At 57.7% G+C, this 20918-nt stretch overlaps 1 protein-coding gene across 8 annotated transcripts in view; it reads left to right on the forward strand.

The window, feature by feature from the left end:
* The window catches only part of PPFIA4 (PPFI scaffold protein A4), a 60976-nt gene that overhangs the window by 24315 nt on the left and 15743 nt on the right, over window positions 1–20918 (forward strand). For 6 of the 8 annotated variants that reach the window (XM_087761777.1, XM_087761778.1, XM_087761780.1 and 3 more), the window contains exons 2-13: window positions 2626–3437; window positions 10949–11050; window positions 11177–11341; window positions 11944–12018; window positions 13149–13244; window positions 13686–13907; window positions 14358–14504; window positions 14628–14766; window positions 15397–15476; window positions 16417–16548; window positions 18020–18082; window positions 19432–19523. In XM_087761777.1, the coding sequence (XP_087617903.1) occupies window positions 3201–3437; window positions 10949–11050; window positions 11177–11341; window positions 11944–12018; window positions 13149–13244; window positions 13686–13907; window positions 14358–14504; window positions 14628–14766; window positions 15397–15476; window positions 16417–16548; window positions 18020–18082; window positions 19432–19523 (1550 nt within the window). In that variant the 5' untranslated portion in view covers window positions 2626–3200. The remainder of the gene's footprint in view (window positions 1–2625; window positions 3438–10948; window positions 11051–11176; window positions 11342–11943; window positions 12019–13148; window positions 13245–13685; window positions 13908–14357; window positions 14505–14627; window positions 14767–15396; window positions 15477–16416; window positions 16549–18019; window positions 18083–19431; window positions 19524–20918) is intronic. The other 2 variants (XM_087761782.1, XM_087761783.1) reach the window with 1 other exon arrangement.

The raw sequence follows: 20918 nt of genomic DNA on the forward strand, positions 1-20918 counted from the left end.
GTTATCACCCTCCCCAGGCTGAGGTGTCCAGGCTGTGCTTATCACCCCCAGCCTCCCTTCCCAAGCACGGTACATATATAACAGGATATAACTGTGTACAGGAGCAGGTTGCAGTGAAGCAAAATAGCACGTGAGCTTACCCAAACCGCCCCAGCCACCCATGCACGGGCTCAGCTGTGGGGGAAGCAATAAGAAAATTAGCTCTTGGGTGATGCATGGGGTAAACCTGTGTCTCCTCCTGCACCGTGTGGGTCCAGCCCCTTGGATTACCTCCACGGGGTGTGGGGAGCTGCCATGGCCCTGCTGGGACTGGCGTCTGTGGAGTCTCCTCGTGGTAAGCAAGTCTCTCCTTTGCAGCTGGGATAAATTTCCATCCCATCATCGCTCCCATCAGATTTATGTCTTGGCCATTGCCTGCAGCATTTCCCCTCCCTGAGTGCCTGCAGGGCTCTTCCCTCTGTGCCTTGATTGATATCTCTTAATTCACCTGCTAATTCATTCAATTCCTTGCCGGCAGCCGAGGTGGGGACGCAGCCACGTGGCTGATTTTGCCATTCACGTCATGCTTGTGGGGCCGTCTGGCTTTCCACGGCGTGGACATGCTTTCTCCATGCTCATCCCACAAGCAGAGGCACAGCAGCAAGATGAGGCATGAAAGTCACCTCATTTGGGTTTTGCACCCATATTAGTAGGGCTTAGCCCTGGGTAAGGCTGATTTCTGCCCTTCTTGGCCCCCAGTCTTCCTAGAGCCTGGGGCATCTTCCCTCCAGGAAGGCTGGCAGCGTGGCCGTGCTCGTCTGTGGGTACCGCTGGGGCTGCTAATTAGGGGAAGGAGGATTTGAAAACGTTTTACCTGCTTCATTATGGGAATGGGGCTCATGTCCAACTCAACCCAAGGAGAGCAGGGGGCTGGAGTGCTCCCTCGCTCCGTGCCTTTTCCTCCACCAGCCTCCTTTTTGCAGGGATGCTGCGGGGACGGGATATCAGTCACAGTTATCCCATCATCCATGTCCCAACGGCCAGGAAGGAGCATCAACAAGCCTCAAAAGTTCAGGACAGCATTACATGCCCGTAACAGGTTTTATCCCACTTGAGGAACGCAACTTAAATCTGTAAAGGGGGAGGAGGTGGGACAGACACCTGTGGGACGCCCTGACCCACGTCCCCGGCATGCGGGAGCCGGCTTTCAGCGTAACGCGCTGGATGCACAGTGAGGGACTGGTGCTTTTGCCAGAGCTTCTCTATTTTTAGAGGGTTTTTTGTGTCAAACTTCCCATCAGCTGATGAGCCAATGTCATCCCAAGAACGGAGCTACGGTTCCCCTGTCCCCGGCGGTGTGTGTCTGCGCATCTGGGTGCGCACAAAAGCGTCTCCTTACGCATGCCGCCTTTGAACGGGGTAGAAGTGCCCCGCTGTGCCGCCGAGCTGTTTGAGACACGAGCTTTTATTCCCGTCCAGAGGGCCAGAACGGGCTGATCTGGCCCATGACTGCGTGCAGGTCCTTTTTGTCCATGTGCGTCTGTTGTTTTGAAAGAGGGGTGATATAAGGCTAATCAGACCTAGCCTCAAACATTATATCTGTTGTAAAGATTTAAAAACTTGCTAAGTTAAGGGCGGCTATCCCATAACAAGCATTATAGACCAGCGGCCCTTGCGCTGAGCTTATCCCCTTGCGGACAAAGCCTGGCAAAGATGGCAGTATGGGGTGGGCAGGTCCCCAGGGCAGCTGGGGTGACAGTGGCACACCGACCCTTGCTGCTGGGACCCTGGTCTGGCTGTAGTGGGCTGAAGCTCACCCAAAGGTCTGTGTCACCAAAAATCCCTGTCTGGCATCTTGCTTGCAGCTGGGATGGGAGACATCCCAGCCTCTCGCCCCGGTGGTTTTGGGCTGCAGAAGTGGAGATGAGGCTGCAGGTACCAGCAACGCCCCTGGGGTCAAGTCCCTGGGTCCACCCATGCTTTAATTCAGTCTAAATCCAGGCTGCTGCTCAAATTGGCAGCTCTGCCTCTGCCCTCCAGCTTCTCATCCCTGGCACTGGCTGGGGAATGGTGCTTGTGCTTGGGCAGTAATTCGTGGATGCTGTTGCCTCCGTCCCCCAGGTAGAGGTTTGACTGATGGAGGATGCACTGACGTTCAGTTAATACTGAATGGCCGGTCCCACCGCATCTGTCCCTGTTGGTGCTGCAGGGAGAGGGGAGCTGAACATTAATCTGATCATACAACTCATTTGTTGCTGTGACTTCATGCCAGGTTTGGGCCAAACTCAGGTTTAAGCCTGATTTTCTGCAAACGGAGAGTTTCTGCAGCTGGAGGGCACTTGGGCCATGGGGTGCCTTGGCAGCCAGGTGCTCCTCGGAGGGGACAGGATCTTGGCCCGGGATACGTGAATGACTATTGCAGGATTTTGGGTCCCAGGGATGCTGTTCTCTGCAGTTCGGTACCATATTGGATGCAATGACCACATGGGTGCAGGGTGGTACAACCTGACAAGCCCATTCCTGTGGGTCCTGAGCCTACCTGTTGCAGCCCTCCAGGGTTTGATGGGGGGCAAAGGGTGCTGGGTAGGTGCCCTGGGCATTTTGGGGGTGGCAGGAGGGATCTGATCTCTGTGCCTTCTCCTGCAGGTCACCGCTGTGTGTTTGAAGAGCTGTGATGCCAAACGGAGACGCGTTCCCACACCAGCAGTAACCATCTCATCCAGCCTTGGGGAGAACAGCCCACCGTCACTGGACTCCTCCTCAGCATGCCCAGGCAGCCCAAATATCCCCCGGATCCTCCCTGTGCTGCTGCCAGCTGGGGCTCCCCACTGGGACAAGTCCTCAAGGTTCGCTTTGTCCCCCTCTGAACACCCCCATGGCTCACTGATGCTGCAGCCCCTCTGAAAGGCGTCAGAGAGGTGACACAAGGGACCCTGGCAGTGACAAACAGCCGAGTGGGGGGATTTAAGACTGCGAGGGCCTTGTCGGTGCCAAGGACGTCCCTCCATCCCTGCCAGAGTGATGCCAGCTTCTGCTTAGCACCAAGGAAGAAGGGATGGGGGATCCCCCTCACCTTTACCACCCCATTGCCCCCTCCCGTGCTGGCTCCCCTGACCTGCAGGAGCCCATAGCGATGTGATCGGGGCCCCACAGCTCAACAGCACCCACCGCCCGCTCCACCAGGCACCTTCAGGACCCTTGCCCACCCGTCGTGCCCCGCCATGATGTGCGAGGTGATGCCCACCATCAGCGAGGGGGACCCTCTGGGTCCCCCACAGGGCTCCGAGGCGGACGCCGACTTTGAGCAGCTGATGGTGAACATGCTGGATGAGAGGGACAAGCTGCTGGACACCCTGCGGGAGACCCGCGAGACACTCTCTGTCACCCAGAGCCGCTTGCAGGAGACCCTACGGGAGCGTGACCAGCTCCAGAGGCAACTCAACTCGGCCCTCCCACAGGTAAGGATCTGGCCCTGGCATGAGCAGGAGCCTTCACTGAGGCATATGAGGGTGATCGGCCGCTCGGATGAGATTTTTAGCTCATGCCTTTAGGAAGGCCAGCTTGGTATGATAGCGGGGATGCTGCCGGGTGTGTTGCAGCTCATGCCAATAGCAGACCCCATAGGTTCTCCCAGGCCAAGCCACAACCAGCTGGAACATCTCCCCTTCTCCTCTGTACCCCTTGTTGGTCTGTGAGTCCATGCAGGGAGGTGTGGGACTGTAATCCCCCCTCTTGCACAGGGGAATGGTATGAAGAAGGGGCAAAACCTTCCTGAGGACACCCCAGGGCGACAGGGAGGCAGATGCAGAGCCTGCACTCGCCCATTGGCACTGAAGAGTGCTTAGGGAGCAGACAACACATTTCGGGTAGCAGATCTGGCTTGCTGCCTCCAGCCAGCTCCTTGGGACGTCAGGCAGCCCTTGGTTTCATGAGTACCCCTGGCAGTTACAGAGTCCCCAAATGGGGACATTAACCACATAACCACATCCAAGAGGATGGGGTGGATCAGCGTTGCAGGGCTGCGCAGGGTGGAAACGAGCTGCCCACCTTCCCTGTGGGGTCTTGTGGGGCAGCACACAGCGTCCCAGGGCCCAGACTTGGAGGAAGCAGGATACAGGGGGGTTTTTGCACCACTTTGTTGTGGTTGTGATGTGGGGAGAGCCAGCGAGGAGCCAGGGGAAGCAGGAGGCTTCCAACGCTGTCAGCTGCCCCAGTGCTGAGACCTTAGGTCCTCCTGCCTTACCTAGGTGCTGGGCTTTAGGGCACCCCAGGGAGGTGGGAAATAACCAATGGATCAAAACTGGTGGCACGAGCCAGGACAGAGCTTTGGCTGGTGGCTGGCCAGCTCCTGGCATCCCTCCTCTGCTCCAAACAGGGGAAAGCAGCTCAGGAGGCAGGCAGCCCATGTCCCCATCCACGGAGCTGGGCTGGTCCTGGCTCTGCCTGGGCTGTTGAAAGCAAAACACCTGACAGTGCTTCCCCAGGAGCTCCTGGGATCCCTGTGGATGAGTTGCTCTCTGCCCCTAGAGATGCACTGAGATGTGCCCAAGCGTTGGGTGCAGGCAGGGCCACCACCACCTCCTATGTGCCGGGGGCTCTCATCCCCTCTGCTCCCGGCTTCCCAGCCAGCGCGCGCCAGAGAGAGCAAGCCAGGTCACCCTGAGCGCGCGCCGCCCGCCCCGCCACAGCCGCCTCGGATTAAGGGACTGCGCGGATTTAGTCTCTGCTCCTGCTCCAATAAAGGGTCCTCGGTGCCTCGGCACGGGCGGAATGCAGACACAGCAAACTGGGTCAGCGCAAAGGGACTCAGTGGCAGCGCCTGCACCCGCAAGCCCGCTGAGTGCCCCACTCCAGCCAGGGCTGCCTCTGGCACCCTGCACCACAGCGAGGGATGTGAGTAGGGTGGGCAGCAGATGGGGAATTTCCCTGAGCTCCCGCTGCCTCCTGCTGCCCTGCCTGTCCCTGCGTGGGCAGAGGGGCTCTGCGCCTGGGCACAGCGGCCCCCAGTGCCCACTGGACCGCTCGCCCTCACGGCTGCACCGGCCGCCCTCGTGGGAGATGAGGGCTCGGCATGAACGCAGGGAGCAAATCCAAAGGCGCTCACCTGCCCAATGGGATTAATCCCAGCATGTGCATGTACCAGGTAAGCGGGATGCGGTGGGTCTCTTCCCTGGGGCACTGCGTGGGGGCTTTCCACGGGCCTGTCCCATCCTCTTCCTCCCTCTCTGTGAGCCCTTTTGCCTTATTGCAACGTGTCAGACCCCATTGGGACAGGATTCAAGCTGGATTGCTTGAAGAAACCCTTTTTTTCGGGCAGGGTTGGGCACCCAGCCTCACTGGTGGCCACCCAGGAGGCTGACAGCCCTTCCCCAGTGTCACCAAAGAGCCAAGCCCTGGCTGTGCGGAGGCTGTGCTGCCTGGGGAGGACTGGGCGGATGGTGGGGGGGGACATGGCACTCTGCATCCTTTCAGGGCACAGTAGCAGCTGGATGCCGCTGTGTCGGGACGGGATCCAGAGCGCTGGCAGAGCCATCGATGGGACAGGCAGGGAATGTGTCTGTCTGGGGCAAACCCCTGCATGGGGCAGGCAGGGGTGCTCCAGGGATGCTCCTGCCTGTGGCTCCTATTCCCCCTTGCTCGTGTGGGGCTTGGCTGCCATGTGGCCAAGCCGTCCTCCCCCCCTAATCCATGGGGGGCATCCCTCAGCCCCCAAAAGGCAGAACTCCAGGGCAATTTCCCGGGGAAACTAAGCTGCCTTAATGCTTCTTACATGATTTATTTATTCATGTGGGAACGCTGAACACAACTTAATCGGGCTGAAAGCTCTCGGCTCCAATCCCTCTGCCCTCCCTGCTTGCACAGGGGGTGTGTGGCTGAGGACCAAGCCCTGGCCAGGGTCTGGGTGCTCTCAGCAGCCCCCCGGGGCCCTGGCATGGCTGCCAGCTCCCTCCTGCCTGGCCGCTCAGCTCAGCTCCCCCTCTGCTCTCCTGGGTGTGGGTGCCACCCCGGGGATGCGTCGTGCAGGGCTCCAAGTGTATCCAGATGTGTTCCTGGTGTGGGGTCCTGCATGGGATGGCACTTCTCCCTGCCCTGCCAGGGCTAGGGGGTTTGGCAGCAGTCCATGTCCCCAGCTGCGTCAGGGGGAGAACAGGCTCCCAGTTTCATGGGGGCTGCTGTGCTGAGGGCTACAATGGTCACGGAAACCTCCCACAGCTCTTCCTTCCATGCCCAGCTCCACTGCGCATCCACTGCCTCTTGCGGCTGCCGGGAGAGCTGAGAGCTGGGCTTTTTGGGGTGGGCAGACCCCCTAAGACTCCTTGAGCTCCCTGGGGAGGGAGCTGGGGAGGGTCCTGGCATCAAAAGATCACCCCAAATTCCTCCCATTTAACTTAAAAATATATCTAGAGTTAACACTTGCAAAAAGCAATGTGAAAATAGGAACCCCAGCAGCTCCAAGCCAGAGGAAAACACCCACTGAGTGAGACCTTTAAAGTGTCTCAAGATTTTGGGGAAAGATGGAGGGATCTGGTGGCTCAGCACTGAATCCTTGGAGCTCACCTCCCTCCCACAAGACCCGGGTGCTGAGATCTTGTATTCCTGCTTGCTCGGCTGCACGATGCTCCTCCCTGAGCAATCCTGGGTGGAAATACACACGGTGAGCGCGTGTTGAGAGGGGAGGACACCAATTCCCCATGGATGATCCCTGCAGAGTCACAGTGCTGTGGCCAAGAGGTCCAGGACGTGCCCCTGCACTACTCGGCACCGAGGATGGGTGATGGTCAAAGCTCTGGGTTTACCCGGCAGGATTTAATCTTCGTAATCCCATGCTACGCACTGTTAGGGCTGTGTTTATCCCCTCAACTGTGCCTTAGGGCTTTCTGATAATTCTGCACTGCTCCTGGGACAGCAAGAAGAAACCGAGGTGATGGGTCTGCAAACTCCCAGCACGGACAGACGGGGCTCCATCCTTCGTGTGCTGAGTCAGCAGTGCTGATTTCCTGGAGCGGGCATCCTTCCCACATCACCCCCCATCACACACCTGGCCTGTCAGGAGCAATTGCTCCAATTAGGGGCTCTAAAATTCCATTAATTGCACAGCTGGAGCCAGTTTGTTCCCAAGGCTCAGGTGTGTTGGAGCGGTGGCTGCATTCCTGCAACAAACGGAGGAATTTTGCTCGCTTTGGTGCACTCTCTCTGCATCCCTGTCTGTGCTGTGGATGTCACAGGGAAAGGCAGAAGATGGCTCTGGGCTGAGGACTTTTGCATTTCAGCTTTTTCATGCTACAAGCCTTCTCCCCCTGAGCTTCCTAAACCTCTCCTAGCTGGTTTCTGGCCTCCCTCCAGCTCTTCCCTGTGCCTTCCCCATTGATGCCGCCAAGGGCATCCCAGACCCCAAACATGCCTGGTGCTTACCAAAGATCCAAGCCACAACGCCCCATTTCAATACCTTGCGTGGTGCTCCGGGCCTCCCTCCCTCCTCTGACGGTGAAAATAGCACCCGTCCGCCTTGCTCCCTTCTGGCTTGGGGCTGAGCCCAGCCAGTCGTGCTTTGGGTGGTTTGGTTTTAATCCAAATTAGCCACTTCCCAGGCTGCTGGGCTTCCCACAGGGCTCCCGAGGACTCCCAGGGCTGTGTCTCATCATCCCTCCTTTGGCTGAAGATCAGGCATCTCTCCTTCACTTTCTAATCCATTTATAGGTGTCTCTGCTTAGTTTGAGAGCTTATCGGAGCCAGGGGCAGGCGCTTCTGCATCTCCTGGAAGACTCCTGGCTGTGGCCAGGCCAGAGAAAAATCTCCGGGATCCTCTTTATCGCCACTTCGCTGGGACTTAGGGCAATGGCATACCTGCGGATGGGGGTGAAAGCTGCGCTTCGCGGTGTGACAGTGCAGCCGGGAGCTGGGGACAGCTTGTCCTCATGGTCCCCAAACTCACCTGGTGCCCACCGGTGGCCCAGAAGCAAGGTGGCAGTGCCAGGGCAGACGTCTGGCACAGCCAGGGCTGATGGAGGTAGCTACAGGTGGGTGCTAGAGTTATTTATTCCTATTTTTTATTCCCAAGGCATCAAAATCAGGCTTGCAAATGCCCCCAGCCCTGTGAACTTGGCTAACCCCTACTGCTGTCCTGTCTTGCTGCAGGGGTGTTGCTGGTTTTGGTGGTAAAGGCTCCTTTTTGCAGCCTTTCCCCAAGGAATGACAGTTATCGTGGTCTCCTTTATTTGCCACGGGATGCTCCTGGCCTGGCAGCCGTGCTGGGGCGCAAGGATCCATTCCTGGTGGGGCAGAGGGCTCGGAGAGAAGCACTCCGATGGGATGGGGTCGGGCGGGAGCTTTGTGCCCGGGAGCACAGCCACCACCATGCATTGACCCGCTGACCCATGGATTGCATCGGGCTGGCCGGGGTGGGGGCTGCCTGTCTCTCTCCAGCAGATTTTCTCTCTCTTTTAATCTCCTTGCCTTTCGGGACAAAAGCCTGATTGTGGGCACAATCTGTATAGCTTGGCCAGCCTGGGCAGGCCGTGCAGGCAACATGGGTGAGGAGGGCTGAGCGCTGGCAATCACCGTCCCCAGCATGGCATCCCTCTTCCCTTGCTGCCTCCAATGCCTTGTCCCATCCATCCCACGCTGCACATCGCTCTGTTCGCCCCAGCGGGGAGAGCATCCACATCAGCAGCCCCGGCTTCCCCTGCCAGCCATGGGACAGAGCAAGAGGTTTCCACCCTTTGCAGATCTGGGGGCTTTGGATCCACAGGGTCCCTGCCCCAGTGCTGGGAGGGAGTCCACAGCCAATGTGTCACCCGTCATTATAGCTTGGGCTGCTGAAAGACGTTCCCGGGGCCACCATGGCTGCGAGGATGCTTTTGCTGAGCTCCTTAAGCCTTGCTGCCTGTCTCCTGGCATATTGAGGGATGGGGGGAGGGACACATCCCTAAATCCGAAGCAGCCAGTGGTGCATGAGCACCTAATCTGGCAACTCTTGCTGCCGCTCTCCCACGCTTTCTGCTCACCGGCATTCCCAGCCCCGATATAATCCACGAGGATGCTTGCGGGCTGCTCGCTCCTGCGCGCAGCGCTTGCATAACCCAGCGGTGCGCACGCACATGCGCGTGCCGCTGTGCCGAGCCGTAATCCCCACCGGCTGGGAGAGCGCGGCTCTGGGAAAGGGGCACAGCGATCTCCCGGGGAAGCCGCTCCACAGTGGGGTTCACTGCGCACTGGGGGGCTGTGGGATGGTCCAAGAGCAAGCGTAGGATGGTGCCTGGGCATGGCAGGGGCTGGTGACGGAGGTTTGGGGGCTGTGACCAATTTGGGGGACAATTGATAGGGACAGGGATGACCCCAGGGCTGGAGCGGTCCCGGGGGAAGCGATGGAGCAGGATTGGGGCTGGAAAGGAGCTGGAGGACTCAGGCCCTGGGGCGGTGCTGGGGCGAGGACGTTGGGTGGCAGCAGCCCTGAGGCATGGCGATGGGCAGAAAAGCAGCTATTTATAGGGACGATGACCGACTTCCACCGTTGCGATTGCTCTTTCTCTTCCTCCACATTGCAGCATGCTCAGGTCCTGTCCTGCTGTGGCGTCTCAGCATCACCAGTGGCACCACCATCCCCACCAACCCCAGGCTAAAAACCATACCAGTGCGAGCAGTTTGGGGTGGGAAGGGAGAGGGAAAATCTAGCTGGGACAGAGATTAGAAAGCTCTTGATCATCATCAGCTGTTGCAAGAGGTTTCACTTGGAGCTGAGCAGAGCATTTGATTCAACCTAAGCCTCAAGGTTTTGCTTCAGTTTGAAGGTTTTTTATTTGTTTAACTTGAAAATTAAAGTGAAAGAGAATTTCATGCTGTAAAACCGCCCTCAGCCCTCAGTTGAAATTTGGTTTGTTAACGCTCGATCAAATCCTTCTCAGCTTCTTCTGAAACCCTTTTCCTTTTTGAGTTCTTCTTAACACCACTGTGAAACTGGTGTAAATTCATGAAGCGTTTCCACATTTGCATTTTTCACCCCAAAAAATCCCAGCTGCAAAATGTCACTCAGTCCTGGCACCATTTGGCGACTGAAAGAGCAACTGGGAGCAATGGGAGAGTGCTCCTGGGCTAACCCAGGTGCTTGGTTTTCATTTTTTAAGGGAAAATGAACTCTCCCGCATCCTAGGAGCTTCACAGTGGATTTCCTTTCCCCTCCGACTCAGTCACAAGGACGATTGCTCTGTTTCTGAGGAGCCCATCATATCCCAAAGGATTTGCTAGCTTTGCAGCTCTGCTTTGGCATCGCCATTTGGCAAAGGCCTTCCTTGCTGGCTGTCACCTCCCTGGAGGACACAGTCACTGGAGCAAGGACTGGTGCATCTGCCACATCTCCTGCTGTGCCCCATCTCTCTCAGCTGGGATTTGGGGCTTGGGGGTGCCCCATAAGAAGCTTGATGGGGACCCACATGCTGGACTGGGGCAGATCTTACTGTTTCCTTTGGAAGGAGATTTTGGATGATGCCAGGTCCTGAGGCCATTGCAGAGGCTGGCTTGGGGCCAGGGGACCCATCCTGGCCGGCTGTGGCTTTGCGGTGAGTTTTAGCTTGATGGGGTGCTTCAAGGTGGGTGCTCTGCTGGGTTGCATCAAGGCAACAGTGGGGATGGGAGCATGCTGGTGACCTTGACTGGGATGCTTTAAATGCCATCGAGCACCTCTGGAGCTGTAGAGCAGTTTCTTGTGTCATTGGACATCAAACCAAATGGATAAATATTGGGATGCTGCATTCTCCCTTGTCCAAAGCACTTAGGGAAGCCAGGAATCGATCACCTCCCAGCCTGGCTGTGCTTCTCCACCGATTTCTTGGTGTTCCCCTTGGTGTCCCCATCTCTCACTGGTTGGGTTTGGATGGGAAATGCTCTGTGCTGGAGGTCCCGGCACTGGGGCCGGGATGCTGGCTCCGTCTCCATCCCATACTCCCTGCTCATGGCCGTGCCCTGATTTCTGCAGGAGTTTGCAACACTGACACGGGAGCTCAGTGCGTGCCGGGAGCAGCTCCTGGAGAGGGAAGAGGAGATCTCGGAGCTGAAAGCCGAGCGCAATAACACCCGGGTAAGCATATAAAACCTGCTGTCTGGCTTCCAGTCCTCAGAAATGTGGGACACCACAGGCTGCTGGGCCAATATTGGCATCGCCAGCCCCTGGGGTTGCGAGAGCCTCATTCTTGCCCTCTTGCAGCTCTTGCTGGAGCACCTGGAGTGCCTGGTGTCGAGGCATGAGCGATCCCTGAGGATGACAGTGGTCAAGCGTCAGGCCCAGTCGCCATCTGGGGTTTCCAGTGAGGTCGAGGTGCTCAAGGCGCTCAAGTCACTCTTTGAGCATCACAAGGCGCTAGATGAAAAGGTGAGACAGGCTGCTGGGACCTCTCCTGGCTCGCTCCATGAGCATCCCCTGCTCAGAGCTGACCTTCTCCCAACCTTCCTCCTCCCTCACGCTGAATGCCATTTGTTGTTAAGCTCGGTGGTGACATGGGGTCCCTCAGGCAGAAGGTCTTGGATATCCAAAAGATGCAGCACCCTCATTTTAGGAGGTGGTGGGGCTGCCGAGTGGATGCTGTGGGTTTGAGGCTGTCGTGGACGGCGAATTTGCTTCCCCGGCTCACTCGCATGGTGGTGGTGAGCGCTGGCATTTGGCACCCTGGTTCAGTCTTCGCGTTACAACTCTTATTATTCCTCCTGATTCATTTGCCTCAAACACCTCCTTGCTCTGCTAAAAGATGTCTTCAAGCTGTCCTGGCCGTAGGTCTGCCAGAGTCAGCTTGGCCCAGTCTGATGCTTTCGCTCTCCCAGGCGATGGGCTGGAGCATCCCTGAGCCTGGTCCCTGGACGTGGACCCACCTGAGCCTGACTGTCAGCCAGACAAAAGGGGCTGGGAGCCTGCCTACATCCTGAGCACCCTCATCATGGATAAATAACGGCTTTTTCCCTTCTCTTACACGACTGCAGGTCAGGGAACGCTTGCGAGCAGCCTTAGAGCGAGTGGCAACCTTGGAGGAGCAGCTCGTGGATGCCCATCGGCAGGTAAGAGGTATTTGGGCAGCCTGCCCTGGGCCCTTGCTGGGGCACCCGCGGGGCTGGGACTGCTCTGTGTTACATTTGTGCATTGATGTTGAATTTGCTGAAATGTCACCCTCAAATGATCGTACAGATCAGAGAAGTGGCGTTTGGGCATTTTTAATATAAGGCTTTTATTCTAGAATTGCTGTTTACATGAAGGATTGTCTGTATTTAAGGAAAATTTGTAAATATTCTGAGAACTTTTGTCTTATGGGCAAGGTTTCCTCTGTTGTTTTGCTGTTTGGTGTTCATTTCACTGAGAAAAGCAACCTGAACTTGAATCATTTCAGGGGGCTGAGAGTGACTTGGGGTTTTCCCTGCCTCAGCAGAGACCTCGCTGCTCTGAGCGCCTCATTTTGCATCCCCCATCTCCTTCCTTGCTCGGGCCCTGGCATGGGGCCTTCGCCATCCCCAGCATCCAGCCCTTTTCACCTTGGAGAGATATTAACCCTGCTTTCCTTCCTGAAGCTCGTGCCCGGCCACCACTGCCAAAAGGAAAGAGCCATCCTTATAGCCTCTGCCTGGCCAAATTTTGCTCCTGTTTCTAGTTCCCAGGATGTGTCTCACGCTATTCCCCAGGCTTGGTGGGATGGCAGCGCCTGGCTTTCGGTCACCTCGCAGGGACCTTTCCCCATCCTCCCCCAGCAGAGCAGGGTGCGATGTCCGTGTTTATCCCCCGCTCCTGCTGGCGACGTCTGCACCGGCTTTGGAGGCTGTCTGGCTCCAAACGAGTTAAATGAGTTGGGGGGAGTCCTGGGATGCAGGTCTCAGGTCCCCAAGGGCTCACCAGCAAAACCTTACTGCTGGGGCTCAGGCTCTTTGTGTGCCTGTAGCCAGCACCGCTGTGTCTGTGCAAGATGTGACTTCATCCTCCGTTCGTGCTGAGCCTTCACAGCATCTCTGCCTTTCCCTCTCTTCTTCACCCTGTCCCTCTGGTTTCCCCCCAGCCATAGGCACCGGCTGAATATGATGGTGGAGGAAGCCAGCAGGAAGCCCGTTGCAGACCTGGGTGCACCAGGGGCTGGCCTCACCCGCGGCCAGACCAGCTGGTCTCACCTGCTTTCTCTCATTAATTAAGCCCTGTTGTCATGCAGGTGGCAGCTCTGCAGCAAGGCACCGTGCGGGAGGCCCCGGTGGGTGAGCGGGATGAGAGGGAGCCCAAGGAGCCAGCGCAGAAGCTTCCCTGGAAGGTGAGAGCCCCAGAAACCCCTGCTCTGACCATGCTCACTGAGGCCGTCATTTCTCCAACCCCCTTATCACTGGCTCCAGGGTGCTGAAATTTTTTTCCGTCTCCCCTGTGTCCAGCCCCCTGGGAAATGCCCTTTCCGGTCGATACGGGCCATTTCTGAGCGGAGGGGAATTTCTGCTCCTGCTCAGGTGCTCCTAGGGGATCTGCTTCCCAGAGACAATCTGGGAAGCCGTCAGCCATCCTTATTCCATCATGCCTGCGAGAAGCCACATCCCTGGCTAGTGGAGACTGTTGACAGAGGGTCCCAGAGGCCCATGTCTCCACTCCCCACCACCTCGCTGGGTCCCTGCAGGGCCATGTTCCCCCATTGCATAGCCACAGGCAATGCCAGCCCGTGCTTTGGGGCAGCCCGGCATCCGCCTCCCTCTCTGCTGCCTTGCAGCGGCTCTCCAACGGCTCCGTCCACCCAGACGATGAGGCAGGGCGGGTGGTGGAGCTGCAGGAGCTCCTGGAGAAGCAGAATTTCGAAGTGGTCCAGGCCAAGGAGCGCATCTCTGCGTTGGCTGCCAGCGTCGCCGAGCTGGAGGAGGATCTGGGCACCGCCAGGAAGGATCTGATTAAATCGGAGGAGATGAGCAGCAAGTACCAGAGGGACCTCCGAGAGGTTAGACACTGCCCTCTTGCACTGCCAAGCCTGTTGCAGTTTCAGAGACATTCACAGCAGCTCCCACATGCTCTGGGCTGGGAAGGGATTGTAATTCCTGTTGTATGCAGGGTAAAGGCCAGTGTTCCCCAAAAGAGGCCACTGCCTTTGGGAGATTGTCCCCAAGTCCATCAGCAGGACTTCCCTGAGGTTATAAGCAGACACCAAGACACCCAGGTGTGCTGCAGACCTGGGGCAGTGAGTTGTGACCATGCTAGAGGGTTTTTCTGTGGTTGCCTGACTCTCCCTTTATTGCTCTCCTGCTCTGCTGTCCTTCATTCCTGTGCAGAGAAGAGTTTTCATTGCATGTTTGGACTTGGGGATGTCCCAGGCTCTCAGGAACTGGGTGGCCCAGTTCTTCCCAGATTGGTGGTCACAGATCAGGATGTGACAGCCCTATCACTTCCCCAGGCCCTGGCTCAGAAAGAGGACATGGAGGAGAGGATCACCACGCTGGAGAAACGCTATCTGGCAGCCCAGCGAGAAGCCACCTCCATCCACGACCTCAACGACAAGCTGGAAAGCGAGTTGGCCAACAAGGAGTCCCTGCACCGCCAGGTACCAAAGCTTGGACCCAAAGGCTCCCGCTACCCTGGAGACTTGGGAGGGAGAAGCAGGTGCTGGGGATGGGACAAGCAGGCAAGGCTTAGTGCCAGGCACCCATCCTGCTCTGTCCTGCAGTGTGAGGAGAAAGCCCGGCACCTGCAGGAGCTGCTGGAGCTGGCGGAGCAGAAGCTGCAGCAGACGATGCGGAAGGCAGAGACGCTGCCCGAGGTGGAAGCGGAGCTGGCCCAGCGCATTGCCGCACTCACCAAGGCAAGTGTGCGGGGTGATGAGGGACCAGAGCCAGAACGGAGTGCAGGAACCAGAGGAAGAGGCAGGTCTGGCCATCCCCCTGCGGCGATGGAGCCCCTGGCAGGCCCAGGGCACCCTGCTCTCATTCCCAGCCTCTGAGCTTTGCTGTCCTCTGCCTCCCCCGTGGCTGCAGGGACAAGGCATGGTTTTTAAAGCTGCCGATGTGTCCTGCATGTGCGGCGTTTGCTCCCTTCCCTCAGCTCCTTTCTCCAAGGCAGAGATGGCCCTGTCGATCTGAGTGGCCTTCAGCTTGTGCTGGGACCACTCTGGGATGAGGAGGAAGAGGAAGGACCCAGGCTGCATCTGGGAGGGTGCAGGCCTGGAGGGAGGTGCGGATACGGCCAGCTCTGCTCTTCCCAGGCACTGGAATGGGTGCCAAGTCACTGACAGAGCACCTCCATCTCCCATGCACCAGCTAGCAGGGCTGGTTTGGGCTCACAGCACACGGTGAACCCAGGCGGGGATGCAGGCAGTGGGAGGGAGTGCCGCATCCCAGGGAGGGATGGAGATGCAGGGATGGAGGGAGGGATGCAGGAGGGCCCGCATGGTTTTGGGGAGCAGCATCTGAGAGCGCTGCTCTGCTTTTCCCAGGCAGAAGAGAGGCATGGGAGCATCGAGGAGCACCTCCGGCAGCTGGAGAGTCAGCTGGAGGAGAAGAACCAGGAGCTGGCGAGGGTAAGCGAGCTCAGCCTGTACAAGGGAGTCCTTATGGGTCCCAATCTGGCCTTGGCTCCCCTTTGCCAGGGTGGCTGGGTACCTGGGCACACCACAAAGGGCTGGCTTGCTGGTGTCTCTGAAGCAGGATGGGGAGAGGAGACTGGTTAATCCTGTCCCGTTCAGGATCTCTTAAACTAGAGCTACCCAGGAGCTCATGACACTCTGCTGTGATTTCCCCCTCTCCCAGGCATCCAAGTCTTGCTGTTAGCATGCCACATCCACTCCTCTCCCAGCATCGCCCCATGGGCCAAGCTGGGACCCCAAATGCAGGGCAGAGGGGAAGGCTCCAGCTGCTCTTCCCCCCAGCCTGGATCAGCAGCTGGGCGAGCCTGATGGGCGCTGGGAGCAGAGGGTGTTGCCCCTCAAGAAGACAGGGAGGCCAAGCTGATGTGTCACAGGACGCACAATCCCCACTGTGCTCCTTAGCCAGTGGCTGGGCTGTCCACGCAGGAGGTCGTGATGCCCATGTCTCGGGTCACCCAGGTGGTATTACAGCGTGTGCCCCTGGGGAAGGCCCTGGTTGTTTTGGCCTAGGGCAGAGATTTGGAGAGACCTTTGCAAATCCAGAGGATCAGCCCCCACTGGAGCCTGGAACGTGCCCCCCGTGTGGCTGTCCCTGGCAGACACACAGGTCAAACTTTCTTGAGGGTCAGGCAGGCAGGATCTCTTTGGATCCTCTCCTCTTCATCTTTGGCTGGGAAATGGCAGAGATCAGCAGAGTCCCAGTGGAGGGTCCGGTCTGTGCTGTAAGGGGTGAATTTGTCCCCAAAAGTTGGGCCTGGTGATCAGCTCTGACACCACCAGCAGGCACGGGATGGCAGGAGGGCACTGAGCCCCTTGTGGCAGGAGGAGCAGATCCACTGAATCTGATGTGACCGGTCACTGTTTGCTGTTGCAGGCCCGCCAGCGGGAGAAAATGAATGAGGAGCACAACAAGCGGCTCTCGGATACCGTGGACCGTCTGCTGAGCGAGTCCAACGAGCGGCTGCAGCTGCACCTCAAGGAGAGGATGGCGGCCTTGGAGGAGAAGGTAGTGGCTGGGGGGCAGGGGGTCCTCGGGGGGGCTGGTGGGGGGTTGAGGGGTCCGCAGCCCCTCCGGCACGGAGCCTTGGCGAGCCACAGCACAGGGTTTTGGAAGTACCTGTGCAGGGATGGAGAAATGATCCCATGCAGGATGCCAGCCGGGCGCTGGGGGTGGTGGGAGCGCAGGGAAGCGTGCTCTGCATCGCACCCTCGCCTCCAGCCAGCCCTCGCCCAGTAAGACCCACTCCCCACTGCCTTTCACCTCCAACAGCAGCGGGAATCGTCCTGCTCTGTTCCCTGGCTTCCTTGTCTTTTCTGGTGCAGCCTCGACTGCAGCCTGCACCCGGCTGTCGGAGCAAAACCCTACTGCATTTTGCAGGAGAAAATGCAGCATCCATCCCCTCCCACCTGCCCATCCCCTCCACATGCTGCCTTGAAACCTTCTTGTCCCCCAAGCCCGGACTGATCTGCTTTCTCCCAGCCAGGGCAGAGTCCAGGAGCAGCCCCCAGCTCCCCCCCCCCGCTCCTTCTGGAGAGCTGGGCTTTCCTTTGAGGAGCCAGCTGGAGCTGCTGCTGCCCCAGCGTGACTGCAATTAGCTGGGAGAGCAGGTGGCTCAGAGCAAGGATTAACCTCGCCATGCCAACGGGAGGTCAGCCCTTGATAATTCACCTCTATTTGGGTTCCTGCAGGGACCAGGCTCCCCTTAGCAAGTCAGAGCACAGAGGGGTTGCATCCCTCCAGGACCGGGTCTGTCTCCCTGCTGCTCTGCGCCTCCTGTCCCCAAGCAGACCTGGCTGTGCCAGCGTGTCCGGTTGTTCAGGAGATGGCTGAGTGGCTCTGGATAAAAAGCAGGACCCAACACATGGGGCTGAGTCCAAATTCCCACCCCAGCAAGCAACAGGGACCAGAGCACCTTGCAAAGGGGCATTGTCTGCTCCCTAGCTTGCTGCCAGCACTGGCTCACCCAGAGAGTTTCTCCAGGTCTTCCGTGGGCAAAAATGGTGCTGTTTGGCTGCTGGCACCTCCCAAAAAGAGCACAAGGTCAGGCAGTTGCAAACGCATCTTCTTTTCCCCCGCCTATATTCCCTAGCTTAGATGTAGGGGACATTTTTGCCCTTGATCCAGCTACTCAAGGAGTTGATCTCCTCTCAGACACATTTCCTAATCTTCAAGCCCTGCCCATCAAACCTCTAATCGCCGCTTGCCCTCCATGGCCGTGCCCTGGTGTGGGGCAGGAGTTGAGCTACGGCAGCCCTGCCTGAGGAGCAGGAGTGTTGCAGAGAAGACCGGTTCGCAGGCAGGTAGGTGAGGAATAGATCAGGGAGCCATTGCCATCCCTCCTGCCAGGCATCTGTCACACTGTCCACGCAGCAATTCCATGTTGGCCATTCCTGGGAGGCCGCATGGCCGTTTTCTAAACGGTCTCTCTTTTTCTTTCCTGTTTTTGTTCCCTTTTCTTTTGTTTTGTTTTTCAAAGAACACATTGTTACAAGAGCTGGAAAATACCCAAAAGCAGATAGAGGAACACCAGCACGACAAGGTAAATGCCGCTGCAGGGAGCCTGCCCTAGTGACTGCGCTTCCTCACTCCTAATCCCCGGCTAGTGGCAGTCGCACCTCCTAAAATACCTTAGTTTCGGAGGAGCTGGGATCCCAAAGCGCCCAGCAGCAGGAGGCCACAAACTAACCCACGCAGTGGCTGGATGGAAGCTGCCACCCACCTCCCTGGAGACCCCCGGTTCGGTTCCCTAACAGGCACGTTCAGTCCCGTCTCCATATTTCTATCACGCTCATCCATCCCTGACCCCCCGCCGAGGACAGCAGCGAGGCCGGGGTGGCTTCGCCCGCGTGTCTAGGGGAGGGTTTACCCCAGCGCTCCTTGGTGCAGCCTGGCTGCGAGGGACAGTGCTGCTCGGGCAGCCACGTCCCCTTCGCCCCCGAGGCTTTCTTGACCCCCTCACTCGAACTGGGGGAAAGATCTGCTCCACACCCAGCTTGCAGAAGGCCCCGTAGGTCTTTGCACCTCCCCTGCTCTCAGATAAAACATCTAAGTAGGGTCTGCAACACGAGTCGTGTTGGCCTGTGCTGGAAAGATGGCGGGTTGTAGCTTTTTGAAGCAACTGGAGCTTTTGGGATGTGCCCCATGTCTCATGCATGGTTGGGGGGATTGAGGGGCTGCTTTCCCCCTTGCCCAGGGGCTTGCTCTCCCAGATGCTCCCTGCCTGCGGTGAGGATGTGCGGGCACCGCTTGCGCTTCCCAGCCACAGCTGCTCAGCTCCAGGCAGAGGCAAAGCTTGGAGACTCGCATGACACTGCCTGCATGTTGCCCACCCTGGGTCAGCCTGTTTGCCCACAGGACTGGATCCTGCTGTGCCTGAAGGATCCCGTCTCCCCTGCCTCCCTGCCCGCCCGCAGCCTTCCCCGTCGCATCTCCTGCAGGACAGCACGGCCATGTAGTGCAGGCACAGGTTCCCGATGAGGATGGGGCTGGCAGCAGGAGGGGCAGGGCCAGCATCAAATTTGGCTAGCGGGTCCTTCACTGCCGGCCCTTTGCCAAGGCGAATGTGCACGTGCAGTCTGGAGCAAAACCAGAGCACCCTAGTGGGACCGATTTTCCTCCATCTCTCAAACCAGCATTGCTTCGAGCACGCGTCTGTCTGTCTGGCCTGTGATCACTTCCTCCCTTCGCGGCATCGCCCCAGCATCGTCATTCACTGTCGCCTGCATGAGCCGTTTCTTTATGGATATGTCAAAGGTGCTTTAAACCTGGGATAGGGACTTCTAAAGGGAATATAAACCTGGAAATAGCTAAGGAGGAGGGTTGCCCCAAACCTGGCTGCTCTTCAGAGCAAAACCAACCCCTGCCTGTCTCTTGTCTCACCCTGAACAGCGACGGTTGTCTGACGAGATTGACAAACTGAGGCTGGAGGTTGATCAGCTCAAGACCAGAAGTGGGACATTCGTGGAGAGCGTGCACGCAAGGTAAGGGCCACCCGCCAAAACCTCGCCAGCCTGTGCGCACCCTGCCTGCACCCACGGCTTTGCGGGCATTTTGCTTTTAGGGTCCCAAAATGCTGTTGGCATCAGGCATTTCTGGTTTCACCCAGCCTCAGCGCAGGGCTGCAGGTTGGTTCGTCACAGCAGGGTTGGCGCTGGCTGCGCTGTCCCCACCACGGATTTGTCCTGGGGTGGGACACAGACTGTTGAGAATAGCCCAGCCCAACTGAATAGCCTAAAATTTGCTATTCTAAGGGCAAAAACCACTGGACATTGCTTCTTTTTCTGCACAAAGGGCTTAGGGCTTAATTTTCTATGCAAACTATGTTCACCAAATGCCTTTCCCCCTGTGGTGTGCTGGGGATGGGCTGCTGGAGAAGGAGGAATCTCTTTTGGGGTTTGCAGGCAAAGGAGAAGGAACCCCCCCGTTTTTCCCCCTCCTCCCTATAATGGTCCTCCCACACCCTTTCATTTAAAGTCAGCTGGGAGACGGGGAGGTCCCAGCTCTGAGCACCAGGAGGAGAGGTGAGTCCATCGGGTCTCAGCTTCCGGCACTGACCAGGGTACCCAGCACCGCTGCAAGAAACCAGGGGGTTAGAAAAGGAGGGTGCCAGCACGACATGCACCCCGCTGCGTTGCTGCGGCTGCCTGGGAGCCCACATCCTCTCCTGAGCACTTTCGACGTGGGTTCGAGGCAGTGAGGGATCAATGAGAGCGACCACCAGTGGGGAAAATTCACCTCTCGGGAAAGCTGGAAAAGATGGAAAGGAGCCAGTGTAACCAGCTTCAAATCTGTCAGCAGCTGGGGCAGAGAGGAGAAGGCCTGGAGCCCTGTATCTGTCATGGAGAGAAGAAATGGGGAGAGCAAGGACGAGCTTGTGAGGATGAAGGATAGCTGAGTGCCAGAGGAGTGTCTGGAGCATGAGTGGGACCTCTTTGTATGGGACTGTAAGAACAGGATGGGCAATTTCTATTTTTTTTTTAATTTCTTGGAGGAAAATTCAGCAGAAAGCTTGAGTTACAGAGGCCAGAATAATCCCCCAGCTGAAATGTCAGCTTTTGTCTAAGGCGCCTTTATCTGTTTTTAGCTCAGGAGCAGCTTGTCAGCGGCTCCACAGCTTAAATCCCCTTGAAACTTGGGCTGTGCCTTCGTCTGCAAACACCAAGCTGACGCCAAGCCAAGCTGCTCGTGTTAGCGGTTTTGTCTGGGCTCGGTGGGATGCTGGGGTGGGGAGCCCGGATCTGTGTCTGCACTGGAAACCAGACCGACCATGGTGGAAAAACCTTGATCTGCTCTGGACGACTGTTTTTGTCATCTTAAATCAAAAAAACCTCATGCCTCCTATGGCAATGCATATAGGGAGTAATGATCCTGTGCTC

Source organism: Nipponia nippon, unplaced genomic scaffold, assembly GCF_047370975.1.
Source record: "Nipponia nippon isolate SJK-2023a ecotype South Korea unplaced genomic scaffold, ASM4737097v1 scaffold_25, whole genome shotgun sequence".
In the NCBI taxonomy this organism is placed as follows: domain Eukaryota; kingdom Metazoa; phylum Chordata; class Aves; order Pelecaniformes; family Threskiornithidae; genus Nipponia; species Nipponia nippon.